The sequence below is a fragment of the Acipenser ruthenus genome, chromosome 1 (assembly GCF_902713425.1).
Source record: "Acipenser ruthenus chromosome 1, fAciRut3.2 maternal haplotype, whole genome shotgun sequence".
Taxonomy (NCBI): Eukaryota; Metazoa; Chordata; class Actinopteri; order Acipenseriformes; family Acipenseridae; genus Acipenser; species Acipenser ruthenus.
In genome coordinates, this window is record NC_081189.1 from 119,524,971 (window position 1) to 119,547,138 (window position 22,168).

The 22,168-nt window shown below is 45.0% G+C and overlaps 1 protein-coding gene across 1 annotated transcript in view; it reads right to left on the minus strand.

Annotated features, from left to right (window-relative positions):
• The window catches only part of LOC117421109 (semaphorin-4F-like), a 56,146-nt gene that overhangs the window by 31,713 nt on the left and 2,265 nt on the right, over positions 1 to 22,168 (minus strand). The window contains exon 2 of the mRNA XM_059034777.1: positions 262 to 416. Within this exon, the coding sequence (XP_058890760.1) occupies positions 262 to 416 (155 nt within the window). The remainder of the gene's footprint in view (positions 1 to 261; positions 417 to 22,168) is intronic.

A 22,168-nucleotide genomic window follows, 5' to 3' on the forward strand; every position in this document is an offset into this window, starting at 1 on the left:
GTTTTGTTCAGGCCTTTTTTTTTTTTAAAGATCTTGTTATTTAGTTAAATCAAGTTTTCAGTCCATTGTTTTAGAAAGTTAGAGAGCTAGAAGATTTTTATTTTTTTTTTACTTTCCAATAGAAGTCCTTAAAAAAACAAAAAAAACAGTCTCTACATTTTTATGAGGAGCCCATCCTTGCAGAATTCTGTCTTTAAACTGATGCATATCTAGCAAACCCAGCTGGCTGCTCCTAAGAGTGGATGCATGCTGCTCCCTCACCACTCTGGGCTCCTCAGTCAGTGTCTTGGTCTGCAGGGAGAAGATGGCATCCTTGGCTCCAACATAGAGTGCCCCTGAGCTGGGGTGCAGCAGGAGAACACTGTAGTTGGAGATTCCGCTCTGAGAGAATCGCTGCACCAGCCTGGGGTCCAGATCTGAGAGAGAGAGAGAGAGAGAGAGAGAATAACTAAAACAGAGGTCAGAGAACCATTGGCAAACTCAGACCACAACATGGTCTCATTTGAAGTGATTTTTAAAACCCCAAAAGTAATGACTAAAGCTAAGGTTTACAATTTTAGAAAAGCAAACTATGAAGGTATGAAACAGAGACTAACAGAAGTAGACTGGAGTAAAATAGAGAAAACATCCACAGAAAAAGGATGGCTGGTTTTTAAAAATGTAGTACTAGAGGCGCAAAACAATTACATCCCAGAAGAAGACCAATCTAAATCTAAAACAAAATGGCCAAAATGGTTTAATAGGTCAATTAAAAAAAAAATTCAGCGAAAAAAGGCACTTTACAGAGCGTTTAAAAGGGACCAAAAACAAAGTACACAGAAAGAGTACTTGGAACTGCAAACACAAGTCAAAAAGGAAGTTAGAAAGGCCAAGAGAGAGAGAGAGAAATCAATATTGCTAAGGGGGCTAAAACCAATTCCAAAATATTTTTCCAATATTATAACAGCAAGAGAACATTCAAAGAGGAGGTTAAATGTCTATACAAATGGCAAACTCATAGACAAAGAAAAAATATAGCAAATATATTAAATGATTACTTTTAACATATTTTTACAAAGGAGGACAAGGACAACATGCCCGACATGTCGACCTGTTCCTACCCAGTTTTAAATAACTTTAGCATAACAGAGACAGAAGTGTTAAAGGGACTAGGAGCTCTTAAAATAAACAAATCCCCTGGGCCGGATGAGATCCTCCCAATAGTATTCAAAGAAATGAAAGAAGTTATTTACAAACCGCTAACCAAGATCATGGAACAGTCTCTTGACACAGGGGTTGTACCGACAGACTGGAAAATAGCAAACGTAATACCGATCCACAAAAAGGGAGACAAAACCGAACCAGGTAACTGCAGACCAATAAGCCTGACTTCTATTATATGTAAACTTATGGAAACTATAGATTTCCAGAAAGCTTTTGACAAAGTCCTGCATAAAAGATTAAATCTCAAACTGAACACCGTAGGGATTCAAGGAAATGCATGCACATGGATTAGGGAGTGGTTAACAGGTAGAAAACAGAAAGTACTGATTAGAAGAGAAACTTCAAAATGGAGCGAGGTAACCAGTGGTGTACCACAGGAATTGGTATTAGGTCCTCTGCTATTCCTAATCTACATTCATGATTTAGATTCTGGTATAGTAAGCAAACTTGTTAAATTTGCAGTCGACACAAAAATAGGAGGAGTGGCAAACACTGTTGCAGCAGCAAAGGTCATTTCAAAATGATCTAGACAGCATTCAGAACTGGGCAGACACATGGCAAATGACATTTAATAGAGAAAAGTGTAAGGTACTGCACGCAGACAATAAAAATGTGCATTATAAATATCATATGGGAGATGAAATTGAAGAAGGAATCTATGAAAAAGACCTAGGAGTTTATGTTGACTCAAAAATATCTTCATCTAGACCAGTGGTTCCTAACCCTGGTCCTGGAGGACCCCCTACTCTGCTGGTTTTTGTTCCAACAGAGCTTGCAATTACTTAATTTGACTAATAATTAGCCTAATCAGCGCCTTTTAATTATTTTAAACAGTTGCGGTTCCAAGTTAAGGATAAAATTGTATAAGGAACTTGAATTCTCCACCTTTTTATGTTACATGATTTAAAAAGTCAAATTTAAACAAATTATTACTTAAATTAAGGGTCCAATTAAGTAATTATTATTATTATTATTATTATTTATTTCTTAGCAGACGCCCTTATCCAGGGCGACTTACAATCGTAAGCAAATACATTTCAAGTGTTACAATACAAGTAATACAATAAGAGCAAGAAATACAATAACTTTTGTTCAAGCAAAGTACAAGTGTGACAAACCACAATTCAATAATACAGCAGATAATAGTGATAGTTACATCAGGATATGATTAAATAGTGATAGTTGTGATTAAATACAAAGTACTACAGGTTAAACACTTGGCAGATTACAGTATTCTGAAGTACAGGATTAAATGCAGTAAAATAGGGGGCAGATAAGAGCAAAATAAAGCGCATTTACATGAAGGGTGATAGTGTCCCAGGATACAAACAGAGGAGTTCTACAGGTGCTCTTTGAAGAGGTGAGTCTTAAGGAGGCGCCGGAATGTGGTCAGGGACTGGGCAGTCCTGACATCTGTAGGAAGGTCATTCCACCACTGCGGAGCAAGGGTGGAGAAGGAGCAGGCTCTGGAGGCAGGGGAGCGTAGAGGAGGTAGAGCTAGTCTTCTAGTGCAGGCGGAGCGGAGAGGTCGAGTGGGGGTGTAGGGAGAGATGAGGGTCTGGAGGTAGCTGGGTGCAGTCTGGTCAAGGCATCTGTAAGCTAGTACAAGAGTCTTGAACTGGATGCGAGCGGTGATCGGGAGCCAGTGGAGCGAGCGGAGTAGTGGAGTAGTGTGGGCGAAGCGAGGCAGAGAGAACACCAGGCGGGCAGCAGAGTTCTGGATGAGCTGGAGCGGACGGGTGGCGGACGCAGGGAGGCCAGCCAGGAGGGAGTTGCAGTAGTCTAGGCGGGAGAGTAATTGAGAGCTCATTGGAACAAAAACCAGCAGGGTAGGGAAGCACTGATCTAGACAATGAGGGGAAGCTATAAAAAAGGCCAACAAGATGCTCGGATATATTGTGAAAAGTGTTGAATTTAAATCAAGGGAAGTAATATTAAAACTTTACAATGCATTAGTAAGACCTCATCTAGAGTATTGTGTTCAGTTCTGGTCACCTTGTTACAAAAAGGATATTGCTGCTCTAGAAAGAGTGCAAAGAAGAGCAACCAGAATTATCCCGGGTTTAAAAGGGATGTCTCATTCAGACAGGCTAAAAGAATTGAATCTATTCAGTCTTGAACAAAGAAGACTACACAAGATCGGCCCAACGCAAGAGCAGGATGGGCCGAATGGCCTCCTCTCGTTTGTAAACTTTCTTATGTTCTTATGAGAGAGATCAGCCAGGGTTCCGAGATAATGCAAGCCGGTAGACAAGCATTCCTCAGACAGTCATCAAGATAGTAAGTATCAAGTCCTTTAGACATGAGATCACTCCAATTAAAACTCCCGGGACCCTGCCCCAGTGTCAGACACTAGTGTGAGTGCATGCAGCAGTGCTGGAGCTTTGACAGATATTTTCAGCCTTGATATTTTTTTCAATATCCAGGGCTAGTGCTGGGCGTACCCCTGGCAGTGAGCATGGCTCAGCCTGGGGAGCTGGAGATGAATCTAGCACTGTGACTGACAAGAAATACAACATCGAGACAGGGTTGTACCACTAAAATACTGGCATTATATTGCAGCTACAGTGAAATGGGAGATAAACTGAAAAAAAAAAAAAATTCTGGATGAAACAATGACAGGCTTGTCAGCTGAAGTCCGTTTCACAATGCAATTGGAAACCACATGCTCAAACAGTTCATGTGCCAACAAACATCCTGTTTCTCTCATGTGTAAGGAGAGAAGCAGGAAGCTACGATTAAAGTGAGGTGCTGCATGCTCTGCTGTTAAACACAGCAGTGTAACTGAGCCAGAGTCACGTCATCTCTTACTGAGAAAATCAAGCGGTATATGCAACGCCTGCACGCTTACATTGCCAGTGCTGTCAAGAGGACATACCCACACTTTTCACTGCACTCTCTCCTCTCTGCTGTAGACAGATAGTTGCTAAACAAGATGTTGTACAAACCAGAAGGCACCGGTCATTAGAAACATAACCTGCAGCAAACTGAGGCCACCCTAACAACATGCAGAGGCAGCAGCAGCAGCACCAGCTACTGCTGCAACAAAACCAAACCAAGAGGTTTACTCCAATCGCCAAACAGCACAACACTCACACAGCAGATAGAGAGTGCAGGTTCCTGGAATACATTAATAAAGCATGATGTCACTTCATTCTGCACAGACCGGTTGCCAAGGGTGACAGTTCTATAAATCATCGCCATGGCAGCCCAGTTTGTCTCTCTTATCTTTAGAGAATTGAAATTAACCCATTAAGGGCCACTGTCTTAGTTTAAAGACAAGCTACTTTGTAATTTTTTAACAGGCATCTACCTGTTATTTTATGATAACGTCCACTAATTTTGTTCATTTCTCTTTTTCATAGCGGTTAAGATGCTCACTTGCGGTGCACAGGTTCATGCCCAGCCTCTGCCCTGTTACAGTGGTGCCATGACCTGGGTCTCACAGACTGGCTGCAGACGATCCCCAGGGTTAAAGGTATGTGGAGGGGGGGGGGGGGGGGTAATGGGCAGTGTTGTGTTTATGTGTCCGTGCCCCTTCCCCTCCCCTTCAGACTTCCATGTGAACAGATTATTGAGGAAAATCCCTCCTGCTAATCTCCCAATCGACTTTCACTCTTAGCTTTAACTCTCAATGCCCAGATTGTTCAGAGCAACCTCCAACGCACACACACGCACACAGACACACACAGCTTTTTCCCCCTCAAGAATTCCAAACATTCTACCCGAAAGATAATTATTATTTACCGAAGCTTGGCAGAGGGAAAAGAAAGCCGAACAATACAACAGTGGCCCAATTAGTTTTGCATTTTTTTGTTTGAAAAGCAAAGCTTAAAAAATGGAGGCCCTTGATTGTGTAACACTCCAATAAACAGCAGATCTGTGCTTCCAGCCTCTGTGATGCACTGCCTGCGAGTCACCAGACTGCCTTGTGCCTTTTCTTTTCACTTGTTTATTAACCTCCTTATTAACAGAGCTGTTCTATGAACCAACACGAATGCACACTCTAATTTGAGTGACATTTAAACAAAGGAAGTCCTGCGACAGATAAGGAGTGCTGAGAGCTTTCAGTACATTTTAGGGATGTACTTCAGTAACAAAACTTATGAGTTTAGCGTTGGTTCTCAAACTCACCACCCCAATATAAGAATGTGAAAAGCAAGTTCCTTAGATTCCATCAAACGTTCCGTCTTCATATCAAAAGCAGTCTGGCTACCGTTTAAACTCTGAACTATCAACGACCTGTGAACTGAACTTTGTGCTGACTTGGTGTGTCCTGTGGTAGCACTTTGTCTGAAATGGTTCCAAGGTGGATTACAATGCATTGCTGCTACTTGTGCAGCTCTAACCACTCTCTCAGCTCTTCTAGTCCTCCAGCTGGAGCTCCATTCCTCTCACTTAAGCTTTAATCCTGGGCGGACCTCCTCTGCAAACCCTGCAGAGCGCAGCAGGGGCTCAGAACGCTCTGCCTCTTCACAAGCATGAATTAATCACACGCCATTGCAGAAAAGGTGACTGTGTGACATAACACTCCGGCTGGAAAAGCACAGCCAGAGACGGAGGGCAATTCAGAGAGCGGCATTAAATAAAGAACACGGGAAATAACTACATTTAAGACCGAGTTCAACTAACAGCAGTTAAACTTATAGTAAAAATATTTGCTTATATGAGTAAAGTCCACTAAGAGCACGTTGTAAATACGATGAGAATGATTTCAAAAAAGATCAATTACAAAAAACGTGAATACGGATACCTATAAGAGTAAAATCAAATACAAGATAAAGGAAGTAGTTGTAATTAAGAGAAGAAGCAAGGTATAGAGCAGTTCAGTGCAAGTACTGGTACAATTGTGTGCCATATAGTCCAGTATAGCCGAGAGTTGTGAGGTTTACAAATGCTGTCTGAACAGGTGTGTCTTGAGGAGGCGCTGGAAGGTGGTCAGGGACTGAGCAGTCCTGATATCCGTGGGTAGGTTGTTCCACTAGTGAGGGGTAAGGGTGGAGAAGGAGTGGAGGGGGTGGGGGTGGGGGGGGGGGGGGGGGTACAGCTAATCTGCCAGTGGTGGAGGAGCAGAGAGGCAGAGAGGGGGTGTAGGGAGAAATGATAGTCTGGAGATAGGAGAGAGCAGAAAGGTCAAGACAGCAATAGGCGAGTACAAGAGTTTTGAATCGGATGCGAGCAGCGATAGCGAGCCAGTGCAGAGAGCGGAGCAGTGATGTAGTGAGGGAGAAACGAGGAAGGGAAAAGACAAGGCGAGCAGCAGAGTTTTGGATGAGCTGGAGCAGACGGATAGCAGAGGCAGGGAGGCCGGCCAGGAGGGAGTTGCAGTAGTCAAGGCGGGACTGTACCAGGGCCTGAACTAGGAGCTGTGTGGAGTAATCAGTGAGGAAGGGGCGAATTCTGCATTTGTTGCTGAGGAAGAAGCGGCAGGAGCGTGCCAGAGTGGAGATGTTCCAGGAGTAGGAGAGGGAGGGGTCGAGGGTGACACCGAGGTTCTTGGTGGATAAGGAGGGAGAGAAGGTGGTGGATTTAAGAGGAATAGAGATGGAGTGGGTGATGCAGGTCTGTTTGAAGAGGAAACAGCCAGATACCAGAGAGGCATTGAGAAGAGAGCAAATGAAAGGAATACAGCAGGGGCAACAGTCTGGAAGAGGTGAGTGGGGAAGGGGTCCAGAGCACATGGCTCTGAAGCAGGCAGCAAAGATCGGAGTCCAAGAAGGAGAGTAGAAGAGTAGGGGTTGCAGAGGGTGATGGGGAGCGAGTGAGCAGAGGACAGGGGGTGGGTGGGGAAGGAGGAGAGGTATTGAAGAGTTTGAGGATGTCAGTGATTTTGGAGGACAAGAAGGAGAGAAGAGAAGGTAGAGAAAAGTTTACAGGGATTGTTAGTAGAAGACTGAATGATGAGTGGAAGCAGGAGTGTTTGGCAGAGGTGAGTGAAGAAGAGAAGGGAGAGAGGAGCGAGTGATAGAGATCCAACACAGCAGGGAGATTGGTTTTCTTCCATTTATTTTCAGCAGAGCGCAGATCGGTATGAGCCGAGCGGAGCACAGAGGAGAGCCAGGGCTGGGGCAGGGAGAGGCAGGGCTGGGGCAGGGAGAGGCGGGGCTGGGGCGGGGAGAGGCGGGGCTGGGGCGGGGAGAGCCAGGGCTGGGGCGGGGAGAGCCAGGGCTGGGGCGGGGAGAGGCAGGCAGGTCGAGGGGTGAGAGGGAAAAGGGAGTCAAAACAGGAGAGGGAGGTGGTAGCCGAGTCTACAGGGGGTTGGAAGAAGGAGTAGATAGAGGGGAGGTGTGAGAGAGCAGCAGAGGAGACCGAGGGGGAGAGAGAACAGAGGTTTCGGCCTTAAGGTGACAGAGGGGGTCGGTGCAGTAGGAAGGGATGGGAGCGACAGAGAGAAGGAGATAAAGTTGTGATCAGAGATATCGAGAGGAGTGACCGAGAGGGCGGGGGGAAAGCAGTCCCTGGTGAAGACGAGGTCCAGTTGACAGCCCGCTGAGTGAGTGGGGAGTGACGAGGCGAGAGAAGGCAAAGTAGTGAAGAAGGGGAAGAAATCCAGCAGAGTTGATATGGTTGGAGAGGTGGATGTTGAAGTCACCTAATAGAAAAACAGGGGTGGAGGGAGGAGAAGAGGAAGTCAAACTCATCAAGAAAGTGAGTAAGGGGTCCAGGAGGGCGGGAGAGAAGAACGAAGAGGATGAGGCAAGAGGTGATTTCAACAGCTTGAAACTCAAAGGTGCTAACAGAGAGGAGGGGGGACATAAGAGCAGGGAGGGAGAGAGCAGAAGTCCTGTTCCCCCACCCTGTCCAGATGGGTGAGGAGAGTGGGACAGGACATAGAGGAAAAGGGTGGCCGGAGTGGTTGTGTTATCAGGGGAGATCCAGGTTTCAGTGAGAGCTAGGAAATCAAGAGAGAGGTGGGAGGGAAAGGCAGAGATGAAGTCAGCTTTGTCAGCGACAATTCCAGAGAGAGCACGGGGAATTGGGGGTGGAGGCTGAAGAGGCAGGGAGATCAGGTTCGAGCAGTTAGATTTGCAGTGGCAGGGAGAAGCCAGAGGACAGGAATGAGAGGAAAGGATTAAGGGGATATTAAAGTTAGTCATGGTAGGGAGAAAACAGAAATGGCTATGGGAGAGGGTGGTGCCCTTTAAGTATTTGATTTATTTCAAGAGTATTAATCATTCAGGTACAGGGCAGGTCTTGTGTCGCTTTCCTGTGGGATGGTCCTACCTCAGTGAAAACAAGAACAATCTGTTCAGTAATAAATAAACAGAAGCTTCAATATGAGGCGTGACTCAGCTGGGGCAGAGTCAGACAAAGAAAGATGAACGTTTGAAACCAGTTCCGGATATCACATTTTTATAGACGTTTGTTCTGCTGAGTTTTCTTTTTATTTTGTGGCTATTTCATCATAGAACCTGATGGTGGTTTCATCAACAAAACTCGCTTTTCCTCAGCCAATAAGTAACAGACTTTAAAGCGATCAGAAACAGTTCTGCAGGGCAGTTGTGGACTTCCCTCCAGAATCTTGCATGTTGACAGCAGCGAGGCTGTGACAGTATTAAACATCACAACAACACAGTCAGCACAACACCGCTATCCTGGATGAACCTTGACTGCAAGAGGTTATCGGAGAGAATACCTAGGGCATTGGTGTCCAGACTACACAGATAAGAGCTGGCTTGCAACAAGCCTCACCAAATAACTTCATTAATCCAGGGGCCCTCAAGGCATGAAATAACACTTAGCTTCCCCCCTGGATTTCTGCTCATTGATTTCTTAATGTGATGACAGCATAACCTCAACAGGAGCAGCGACCTGCTCCAGATTTATCCCCCCCACCCCAATACTAATCATTCATTTACTACTGGTACACTCAATCTGTAGTGAACAGTGATTCACAGGTCCCAGCCAGGGCACGCACAACATCCTAATGCAAACGCAGCACACCAACAATACAAATAAACCCTGGAAAAATCCACACGCCCCATCATGATGTGCAGTGGATAGAAGGAAGCCACACATTACGCCAGTGGGTCACACTCACTCTGGTGAACTGGGACTGAAATAGAGACGAAGCCTCAGAGAAACACAACCAGGCCAGAGGGAGATTGTTGCCTTGCTATGAACGGAATAGACACGGTGCAGAACCTGTATCACGCAGGATATTTGTCAACTAAAAAAGCAAGTTTGTCAGGAGGCGGTTTTTCAAAACGACTCTTCATGTTGACGTTTTTATCAGCACACGTTCTAAAAAAAATGAAATCTTTATCATTCTATTCTTAACGAAGTTTAACAGAAGTACCCAGTCCCAGGTTTCAAAAAAGGAGTTGTTCACACGGAATATGAAGATTACCTGTAATACAGTGTGGCAGCCTACAAGTGCGTTGTTGTTTTGTTTAAATATTTTATTTTGGCCCTTGTGCCATGTTTTGTTTGTTCCTGCTTGTTTTTGTGTTTAATAAACATGTGTGTACGTGCTTAAACTGCAGCTTTTTGTCCAATTCCTGCCGGAAGCCAGCCTGGGCCGTGATGCTACCCTGTCATACAGTTTTAATTATGATGATGAACTCCACACTCAAACAGAACTCCCAGCCTCCACGTTGCTTGGTCAGGAGAAACAAACAAACAATCTTACCCAGAGATCATTGTGATGTCATCCTTTTTGGCACCAAAGTCAGTGTCCCTCCTCCATAAAAATCATTCAGAATCTTTGTCCAAATTTCTCCTGCATTTGCTTGGGTCCGAAGGAATAACGTAGTTATCATCAAACTCCTGATCATTTCAATAGCATACTTCAGTTAATGTCCTGAAACTCAGTGGTAAGAGTTTCAATTTGACCTGGTGCTGATCTGACAGAACAGCTTCTGTAGCATTTCACATCAGAGCCTGACAGTGGCACAGAGGGACATGTAAGAGTCTCACGAAAGCACATGGTTGCATTGTGGAGTTGCATGACCAAATCACTCGATTATTCAGACCGAGATCTCCTCCACTGCAAGCAGGCGCAGACACCTAAGTGAGGAGGATCTGTGGAGTAGATTGAAATCTCAGCTCTTAAGAATCTGTTTCTTCAATCATTTCAACAGGAATGGCACATCAGCCCAACCAGCTACCACGGACCCTCACGCAGGCGTCAACCCCTCAGTCTGAACAGCAGCTATTTGATATTTGTCACTTGTACGCTTACCACAGCAAAGCAGGCCCTGCTAGCACTCAGCCCTGCTTGCTCACTAGTAAGCTATCTTATTTTTACTTGTTTTAAAAAATAATAAAGTTTAGTAGAAATCCACTCAGCATGTCTACCAGATTCCTTCGGATTTGAGACGCTGCCCAAATTTCCCACCCGCAATTTGAGGAAAAAATAAAACATTAAATAAATCTGCATTTACAAAGATACAACCTGAATTACGCATATGGAGGCAGTTTGCGGCTGTTTACAGGTAGTCATGTCTTTTTTTTTTAAATATGCATCACTATTCCGTACTTTAAATTAAAACAGGCTATTTTTGAGAAGCAAAACATGGTTAAAAAATGTGTCAAATTCACAGGAATATGCATAGGATTAAATGATCATCATTAATATATATATATATATATATATATATATATATATATATATATATATATATATATATATATATATTTTATAGAAGGGAATTTGATATAGCAGACTGCTACCTAGAACTGCTTTGTGAAACCAGCCCGGCTTGAGTCAAACAGCCTGTGGTCGGGGCCTCACACAAGCAATGGCGATCTCCTCCAACCCTAGCAGCATGGCTCTGCTTGCACCCAGTCCTGCGGTTTCAGAACTACCTTCAATTGAGTAGATATAATTAATGTATTTGCTGTGGGGAGAATTCAAAGCTTACTATAGTATTGGACGTTCCTGCCACAAGCTGGCTTTGTAACACCCACATGGCTGGTGAAGTCACCCACAATAACAGTCATATCTTAGATCCCAGCAGTTACTGTGTGCCGAACACAACCACCTTGTCTGTCTCCCTGTGATCCCAGAGTACAGCTCCCTTTACCATCGCCCCCAGGCCTGCCCCCCGTGATCCCAGAGTACAGCTCCCTTTACCATCGCCCCCAGGCCTGCCCCCCTGTGATCCCAGAGTACAGCTCCCTTTACCAGCTCCCCCAGGCCTGCCCCCCTGTGATCCCAGAGTACAGCTCCCTTTACCAGCTCCCCCAGGCCTGCCCCCCTGTGATCCCAGAGTACAGCTCCCTTTACCATCGCCCCCAGACCTGCCCCCCCTGTGATCCCAGAGTACAACTCCCTTTACCAGCTCCCCCAGGCCTGCCCCCCTGTGATCCCAGAGTACAACTCCCTTTACCAGCTCCCCCAGGCCTGCCCCCGTGATCCCAGAGTACAGCTCCCTTTACCAGCTCCCTTTACCAGCTCCCCCAGACCTGCCCCCTGATCCCAGAGTACAGCTCCCTTTACCAGCTCCCCCAGGCCTGCCCCTCTGTGATTCCAGAGTACAGCTCCCTTTACCAGCACCCCCAGACGTGCCCCTCTGTGATCCCAGAGTACAGCTCCCTTTACCAGCACCACCAGGCCTGCCCCCCTGTGATCCCAGAGTACAGCTCCCTTTACCAGCACCACCAGGCCTGCCCCCCTGTGATCCCAGAGTACAGCTCCCTTTACCAGCGCCCTTTACCAGCACCCCCAGACCTGCCCCTCTGTGATCCCAGAGTACAGCTCCCTTGACAAGCACCCCCAGACCTGCCCCTCTGTGATCCCAGAGTACAGCTCCCTTTACCAGCTCCCTTTACCAGCACCCCCAGACCTGCCCCTCTGTGATCCCAGAGTACAGCTCCCTTGACAAGCACCCCCAGACCTGCCCCTCTGTGATCCCAGAGTACAGCTCCCTTTACCAGCGACCCCAGACCTGCCCCCCTGTGATCCCAGAGTACAGCTCCCTTTACCAGCACCACCAGGCCTGCCCCCCTGTGATCCCAGAGTACAGCTCCCTTTACCAGCGCCCTTTACCAGCACCCCCAGACCTGCCCCTCTGTGATCCCAGAGTACAGCTCCCTTTACCAGCACCCCCAGGCCTGCCCCCCTGTGATCCCAGAGTACAGCTCCCTTTACCAGCACCACCAGGCCTGCCCCCCTGTGATCCCAGAGTACAGCTCCCTTTACCAGCGCCCTTTACCAGCACCCCCAGACCTGCCCCTCTGTGATCCCAGAGTACAGCTCCCTTTACCAGCACCACCAGGCCTGCCCCCCTGTGATCCCAGAGTACAGCTCCCTTTACCAGCACCACCAGGCCTGCCCCCCTGTGATCCCAGAGTACAGCTCCCTTTACCAGCGCCCTTTACCAGCACCCCCAGACCTGCCCCTCTGTGATCCCAGAGTACAGCTCCCTTGACAAGCACCCCCAGACCTGCCCCTCTGTGATCCCAGAGTACAGCTCCCTTTACCAGCTCCCTTTACCAGCACCCCCAGACCTGCCCCTCTGTGATCCCAGAGTACAGCTCCCTTGACAAGCACCCCCAGACCTGCCCCTCTGTGATCCCAGAGTACAGCTCCCTTTACCAGCGACCCCAGACCTGCCCCCCTGTGATCCCAGAGTACAGCTCCCTTTACCAGCTCCCCCAGGCCTGCCCCCCCACCCCCTCGGACTGGTCATTTATATACTAGGTCTTCCACGTGAGCCTCTTGCTCCCTTTTTTTCTCACTCACCGTCTGGACAGCAGCTGCCTCTGAATCTGAACCTTTGTTTAATTTGAAATCATAAATAACCCATCTCGCAATGATGATGTCATCCAAATCTAGAACAAGCAGGCATTCGGCATTTTCTTTTTTTTACTTTTCAAAATCGGGTCATTAAGGCTTTTTATCATACTCCACAAGAAGATCACTGGCTAACCGATCCCCCGAATTCAAGGCACTCTTTGTAGTGCTCTGATCAAAGACACAGCTTCACTTTTGTTTCAGGGGACGGGCCGCTCAGGGTTAAACTTGGCCTGGCCTTGAGAACAAACAAGGGCTGTATTCTTCTCAGCAGCCATTTCATTAGACACAGTCCCAGCAGCCCTGTGATCTGGTACACGATATTAACACTATAATCATTACCACACTATGCTCAGCAGAGGTACTGTAGCTTTAAATCTCTGTGGCTTTTGGTGTAGAACGACGCAGAACAAACCCAACTAGCAAGCTGTGCATCTTCTCAAAGCTGCGGTCAGGGTCTTGACCAGGTTCCTACAACACATCACTGCTTCTCAAACCAGAGACATGTACAGCAGCCATAGCCAAGACTCCCTGTCCAGATAATAACAAGTTGAGAGAACAATCTGTTTAACCAAGAAGAAAGAATGGTTAATGAAGACTGGGGTTTATTTATTTTAATCCCAAATAGGACTTCACATAGTCTTTTTGAAGAGCAGCACAGAGGACACAGATGGAAATTTAGATGGAAACAGTGTTGAGTGAATGGAATGGGATACTGAGCCACCTGAGGCTGGTAACCAAGAAGACATAGTTGTGGGATCAATCAGCTGCTTGGAATCCGAGGAGCACTAATGGGCTTAATGACATCCTCTCTCGTTGCAACTTTTACTTCAATTCTGTTCTAAAACAAAGCTTATTTTTTACTGAAAAAAAAAAACTATATTGGAAAAAAAAAAATCCCTTGTCTCTGAAAAACAAAACACAAAGAGTCAACGGGATACAATAATAATGATGACTGTGGTTTTATAAACACTTGCTAATCTCTTCCCTGCTCCTTTAATCAAATAAACACACCTGTACCAAAATGCACAATGTGTAAACAGTCCCCCGTGTGACCTCACAGTCCCAGCTCCAGCTCCCTCTTCTCACGCTGCTCTGGCAATGCCACTGTGACATCAGCAGGAGCGGAACCAGGGGAAAGGGGCGGTGCTCTTCCTTCCTGATTGACTTGTGAACCCCTTTGTTTCTCCCAGCACTGCCGTGTGGCCGGAGCACTGCGGTGCCAGCAAATCCCCTTCCTCTGTAGTAAAGACTTAATAAAAATGTAATACAGTGGCTGGGAAGCAGAGATCAAACCTATAACACCATGAACCCTTCGCTTTGCAAATTCCCACAAAGCGTCACTGCTCTACAGCATAATCCAATGCAACAGCTGCCTGTTCTCTCACAGTACATCACCACCACCACTGCATAATCCACAGTGCACACACACGGAGACACCCACACACACGCGATCCTCTGGATCTATTGTGTATTCAAAGACACACTGATGTCAATGATCACTATTGCTATAAATGCATACACACCGACAGGCACAATGCTGTACAGCCTGTGATGCGCTGAACACAGAGACACTGCTTCATTATTCAAGCACAGGGTTCCACGACAAAGGGGTTGAATTGATCAGCCTATACCCTGCCAGGATTAGACAGCTGGATTTCTTTTAAACAGCATTTCTCAGTACCAGAGAATCCACATGGATTGCATCCTTTGCTTATTTTTAGGAGTACTTCGGAAGGCTGCAGAATGGTGGTTGATGCAGTTTAAGGTTATTCTCCAGTGCTGTAAAATGTTCTAAAATGGGATATATATGTTGATCAAATCAACCCCCAGGTCTCCCCAAGGACCATTCTGAAAGTACAGCATAAATCTGATTTCCATTATCAAACACAGCAAGAAAGCTTCCTGGCTCTCAGTGTTAGATCGATCCAACCACGGACGCACACTGTACAGTTTTACAGTACAGTCATCATCTACACCCCACACAAGCTAGCTCACTGGTTCAAAGCAGAGCACAATATACATTGAGTGGAGCTGATGCTTACAGTGGAAAACAGGTAGAGTAGCCCTAGGGTTGAAAACTGACAGCAGGTACAATGGCCATATCAGGAAACCCCTGCCATTCTCCTGGTGTGTGACCATGCGCGTGAACACAGAGAGAGAGAGGGAGAGAGAGAGAGAGAGAGAGAGAGAGAGAGAGAGACACACACACACACAGAGACACAAACACACACACAGAGACAGAGACAGTGAGACACACACACACAGACACAAACACATGCACAGAGACAGAGAGAGAGAGAGAGAGAGAGAGACAGAGAGAGAGAGAGAGAGAGAGAGAGAGAGAGAGAGAGAGAGAGAGAGAGATGCTTTTATTTTTATTCTCTCTCATTGTGCAAAACTTTAGCAATACTGATAATGTGGTTTTTTGTTTTGGTTTTTTTGTATGATATGTTGTTACACATGTTATGTACTGTAATTGCTTTGGTAATACTGCTGATGTTAGTCATGCCAATAAAGCACCTTTGAATTTGACACACACACACAGAGAGAGAGAGAGAGAGAGAGAGAGAGAGAGAGAGAGAGAGAGAGTTGTTGTGTATGTAGGCATGTATGTATTATGTAAATACTTATTGTCCTGATACATGTTTATTGTTAGTAGTGATATGTTTTTTTTTACTGTACTTTATAAATCAGTTTGTTTATATATATATATATATATATATATATATATATATATATATATATATATATATATATATATATATATATATGTGTGTATTCATGATGCATTGTATATATACATGTCTGTATTGTATAATTGCTTTGGCAACACCTGCTATTGTAAGTCATGCCAATAAAGCACCATTGAATTGAATTGAATTGAATTGAATTGAGAGACACACATACACAGAGACACACACACGCAGAGACACACACACACACTGCTACCTTTGTCCTCTAGGTAAACAATCACACAATCCAATACAGGACACACCCCCATGCTTGTACTGTAGCTCTGTATTGTGAATTGAACAAACAAAAACACATACTGCCATTCATCCAGCTTCCCCATTATTGTGCATCCTATATAAACACACACAGGCCTCCTGATCCCTGCTGCTTACCTTCTCACCTATCTGTATGCAACAGACTCTCTTTCAGCTCATCCTCCGTCATGCATGCAGCAAGCTCCGAAACTAAAAACAAATTCTAGTTTTTCAGTTATCACACCACAACCTTCTTGTTTGTTCCTCCCCAAGGCCTGTGCTCAAGACATTGAGGCTGTGTGGTCCAGTGGTTAAAGAAAAGTGCTTGTAACCAGAAGGTTTCCGGTTCAAATCCCACCTCAACCACTGACTCACTGTGTGACCCTAAGTAAGTCACTTAACCTCCTTGTGCTCCATCTTTTGGGTGAGATGTAGTTGTAAGTGACTCTGCAGCTGATGCATAGTTCACACACCCTAGTCTCTGTAAGTCGCTTTGGATAAAGGCGCCTGCTAAATAAACTAATAATAATAATAATAACATTGTGCGACAAGGATGCTGCACAGCCCAGGCATTTTCCAGGCCTACAATCTGCCTCCTCGCACTCCGATGAAAACTTCAAGACCACACTGAACACAGGATTACTGTCTGTTCTACCAATACATCAGAAGAGCCACGGCCCATTCAGCTCGTCTCGATATTCAATGTCAATTACTTGGTTTGTTTTAGTGGCGCAGATGTGCTTGTACTGACTGCACTAAACTGCTTACCTTGTACATCAACATTACAGCTGTTTTAATTGTCCTTGTCTGTGGTTTACATTGTATTGGTACTTATTCCCTGCTGTATCTGGGACAGTGTGTACAGTATGCATGCTATGGCAAATTAAAGACGTTGCTGGAGTTGCTGGTGCACTTGAATTAAAGTACTTTATCAACATGTCACATAAACAGCATGCCATTGACATTGACTCCCCCAGCATGGCTGGAAACACAAAAGCAGAGCCATCGGTAACATTGACAGTAGATCATGGGTAAAGACATGCCGACAGGTGGACAGCTTCCTTCATACACTACCACATACTGTCTAAATGGAATATATTCTAAAATATCTCCTGACCAAGTTTAACAGAAGCCTGTTGCTCTTGTTACTCTCCTTTCATTATGAATGCACGGGTATATCTGAGGTCTTGTGACTCTCATTATGAATGCACGGGTATATCTGAGGTCTTGTGACTCTCATTATGAATGCACGGGTATATCTGAGGTCTTGTGACTCTCATTATGAATGCACGGGTATATCTGAGGTCTTGTGACTCTCATTATGAATGCACGGGTATATCTGAGGTCTTGTGACTCTCATTATGAATGCACGGGTATATCTGAGGTCTTGTGACTCTCATTATGAATGCACGGGTATATCTGAGGTCTTGTGACTCTCATTATGAATGCACGGGTATATCTGAGGTCTTGTGACTCTCATTATGAATGCACGGGTATATCTGAGGTCTTGTGACTCTCATTATGAATGCACAGGTATATCTGAGGTCTTGTGACTCTCATTATGAATGCACGGGTATATCTGAGGTCTTGTGACTCACATTATGAATGCACGGGTATATCTGAGGTCTTGTGACTCTCATTATGAATGCACGGGTATATCTGAGGTCTTGTGACTCTCATTATGAATGCACGGGTATATCTGAGGTCTTGTGACTCTCATTATGAATGCACGGGTATATCTGAGGTCTTGTGACTCTCATTATGAATGCACGGGTATATCTGAGGTCTTGTGACTCTCATTATGAATGCACGGGTATATCTGAGGTCTTGTGACTCTCATTATGAATGCACGGGTATATCTGAGGTCTTGTGACTCACATTATGAATGCACGGGTATATCTGAGGTCTTGTGACTCTCATTATGAATGCACAGGTATATCTGAGGTCTTGTGACTCACATTATGAATGCACGGGTATATCTGAAGTCTTGTGACTCTCATTATGAATGCACGGGTATATCTGAGGTCTTGCGACTCTCATTATGAATGCACAGGTATATCTGAGGTATTGTGACTCTCATTATGAATGCACGGGTATATCTGAGGTCTTGTGACTCTCATTATGAATGCACGGGTATATCTGAAGTCTTGTGACTCACATTATGAATGCACGGGTATATCTGAGGTCTTGCGACTCTCATTATGAATGCACAGGTATATCTGAGGTATTGTGACTCTCATTATGAATGCACAGGTATATCTGAAGTCTTGTGACTCTCATTATGAATGCACGGGTATATCTGAGGTCTTGTGACTCATTATGAATGCACGGGTATATCTGAGGTCTTGCGACTCTCATTATGAATGCACAGGTATATCTGAGGTCTTGCGACTCTTATTATGAATGCACGGGTATATCTGAGGTCTTGTGACTCTCATTATGAATGCACGGGTATATCTGGGGTCTTGTGACTCATTATGAATGCACAGGTATATCTGAGGTATTGTGACTCATTATGAATGCACAGGTATATCTGAGGTCTTGTGACTCTCATTATGAATGCACGGGTATATCTGAGGTCTTGTGACTCTCATTATGAATGCACGGGTATATCTGGGGTGCACTACCAGACTTATTGTTTGCAGACAGAACTCCTATCAACGCTCTTGGCACAATCAGCTGATCAGCAAAAGAAAACAATACAAATTACTTGGCTGTTTATTTTGGCACTTGTGAGGTTGCCTTTAATAACAAAAAGTAGGTGCAGCACGTACAGTATAAACACACAGAGTGCTCCACCAGTGTGTGTCTGTCCTGGAGGCAATCCAGGGATGACAAAAAGACTCCCATTCCTGGTTTCACTATGAGTAATAAGACATACCTGAGCTTGTTACCTCAACACTGTGTCTTGTTTCTATCCCTGCAATGCTTCTGTCCAGGGTGGTGGAGTGGGAGGAGCAGTTCATTCCCAATGTCAAGCCTGTCCTTGGCCCGTCTCAGACACTTCCCACAGAGAAGATGCCACATGGACAGCGGGCTACGTGGCTGCAAAATCCTATCTGTGCATAAATTGTTCCAAGCTAAACACAACCATAATACCTGAACTAGCAGTATCTCAGTTCCTTCTCAACCCCCTTCCTCATACACCACAACAAACACAGTTCTGTTTTGCTTAACAACACAACCTTTCATTTTCAATTACTTAGCTAGTGACTGACCAATATAGCAGAGAGATTCGTGAACCCAGACAGCCAGCGACATCGGGCCAGAACTGGCATTTCATCCCCAGTGTCGGCTCCTCTGCATCACTGTTTGTGACCCTTCATTGGGTCAGTACTGGGACGCAGTCGTTACCATAATTCAAGAACAATATACTCAGCAGTATCGGCCCGTTCTGGCAAAGCATCTGCTGGTAAAAGGGGATCTGTGTTCAATGCTATTTTTTAAGTCTGTGACTGTAGCTTATAATAATAATAATAATAATAATAATAATAATAATAATAATAATAGCTATATGGTCACGGACTTTGAAATATTTAAATAATAAATATGTATGTAGTATTATTATTATCATTATTATTATAGCACATGCTGTTGGCATTTCTGTCACTTGGGGAGCTGGTGTTTGATGCTTATCATTTCAAAATATAATATGCTCGTGATGAGAAACAGCTATCACATCCCCCTCAGACTGCTACAGACTGCTGTTCAGATAAGTTGTACTCTCAAAAAATATTTATGCAAGTTTAAATTTCCTGAAATATATACGTAAATAATTACTTTTAAATTACAGGTTCTGATAATCTTTATTTCTTTCTCGTTCAGGGTACATAACTGATTGCAAAAACGCTTGGTGAGTTTTTATCCTCCTACACAAAGGTTTGGAAAATGTATTTGAGTTCGCAGTGTGGATCACATAGTCTGTCATCACAAATATATTGCAAATGTCGTGGATATTATACATTTTAACAGAAAACTAAACTGAATTAAATCTAATCTAATTTGTCTAGCTTTGCCTGGTGATAACGATCGAACACTTTGAATAGACACTCAGGAAACAAAAGGCTCCTCAAAGTCCTGCGATTGCGATCATACCCTGTCTGGTGGGGGAAGGAGGGTTTAGCACAAAGCCTGCAGAAAGAGAAAAACGACCTCTTTAAATAGCTTTAATTCTGGTATAAAACTGATGCTCCTGCTTCTGTGTTAGAGTTCCACGGAGAACGTCGAGCAGCACCCCCCCCCCCCTAGAGAAATGCAACAGCAGATAGGCTCTAGCTGATCAGAAGCTATTTCAAGAAGAAATGAACTTGCTTCTCATGTAGGACTGTAAATATAGACATTTTTCTGGTGCTCTTACTCCATTGTATATGATTGTAAATACAAAATAAGTTTTCTATTTTTTTTTGTTTTTCATTAAGTTTCCTTTTTCAGTGGTTTTATGTCCATTAATGTAAATAAATAATATTCTTTTTCCGTTAACTTGTGTCTTATGGGTGAATTTCTTGCATGCAAGCAAAAGGCCCTTCAGATACATGAAATTCTACACAAAAAAAGGCTGTCAAAAGTGACTGTCCGTGGAGCTAGAATATTTCATCAATTTACACATTGAGTTCTTGGTTTGTAGAGGTTCAAAACAAAGAAAATTGATTTATTCGATTTTTAGATTGATAGTTTATGCAGGTGGTTTTTCTGAACCAAATCTGGCGTCACCATGCCCTGGCTAGATCCTATTTCTTTTTGGCTTGACATTTAGAATTCAAAGCTACACTGGTTGGGCTCCGGTTCCGCGGCCGTCTCTGTTGGACCGGCTCCAGGCCGGCTCTGCTGGACCGGCTCCGGGCCACTTCCATTGGACCGTGTCCACGCCGGTTCCATTGGGCAGTTTCAGGCCCGTAATACAATTTGACATTGGGCTGGTTCCGGCAGCCATCACTGGGCCAGTATCACAGCCATAACTGGGCTGGTACTAGGCCAGCACCAGTGTGCCATCTGGGTAGCAGTGTCACGGTGCCAGCAGTAGCATAGGGCACCAGTTTGTTCCAAAGCCAACTTCCTCAAGAGGTTTAAAAAAGGATTAGACTGCTGCGCCCAGCACATGCTCTTGGCTCTCATGTGTGCTGTGAAATCTGCAGCATTATCAGTCACTAATCTGGTTGAATATATTGGGCTTTACACTTGGCTGAATCGATCAGGAGTTTGTTTTTTAATTAGCTGCACAAGGAACAAGTCCTTTAATTAGATAATTATAATAGGAACAACGCCCAGGAGTGTCTAACTGAGCACACAGTAAACCCTGGCATGGCTTAGCCAGGTATTCAATTCCAGGCTTGTTCTCCCAGAACCCTGTGTTCTCCCAAACAGTCCAAGTCAGGGCTTCCCAACCCTGGTCCTGTGGACCCTGTGCATCTCCTGGTTTTCATCCCAACTGAGCTCTCAATTACTGAACTAGACCCTTATTGAAATAATAACTTGCTTAATTAGACCTTTTTACTTGTTTTCAGCTTTTAAATGGTTGCAGATTTCAAGTTAGCTTTAACATTTTAGAAGTAACTTGAACTTTTTAGGCGCTGAGAAATAAAAAAAGGTTTAATTAAGCAAATTATTAGTTCAACTAAAACAATATACCCAACAGAAGACATTTCTGAAACCCAGGACCGGGTGCAGGGCTTGTGCAACTTTCTAACCCTGCAATGGCCAAGATGCAGACACTTTACAACCCAAGGTGGAAAGCATGGATGGATGGATGGATGGATGGATGGATGGATGGATGGATGCAGTCAGTTGGTCAATTCCTCTACAGCAGGAGTGGCCAAAGTAGACCCTTCGGCTCCTGGTCTTTGCCAGCCCGGTTCTAAATTCTTTAACTGAACCAATTAAGCCTTCATCCAGACCCTGAAGGAGTTCATGATATAATTGGACCAGTTAAACCTGGCGTGGAATGGCCCTGACTAACCTGGCGTGGAATGGCCCTGACTAACCTGGCGTGGAATGGCCCTGACTGACCTGGCGTGGAATGGCCCTGACTGACCTGTCGTGGAATGGCCCTGACTGACCTGTCGTGGAATGGCCCTGACTGACCTGTCGTGGAATGGCCCTGACTAACCTGGCGTGGAATGGCCCTGACTGACCTGGCGTGGAATGGCCCTGACTGACCTGGCGTGGAATGGCCCTGACTGACCTGTCGTGGAATGGCCCTGACTAACCTGGCGTGGAATGGCCCTGACTAACCTGGCGT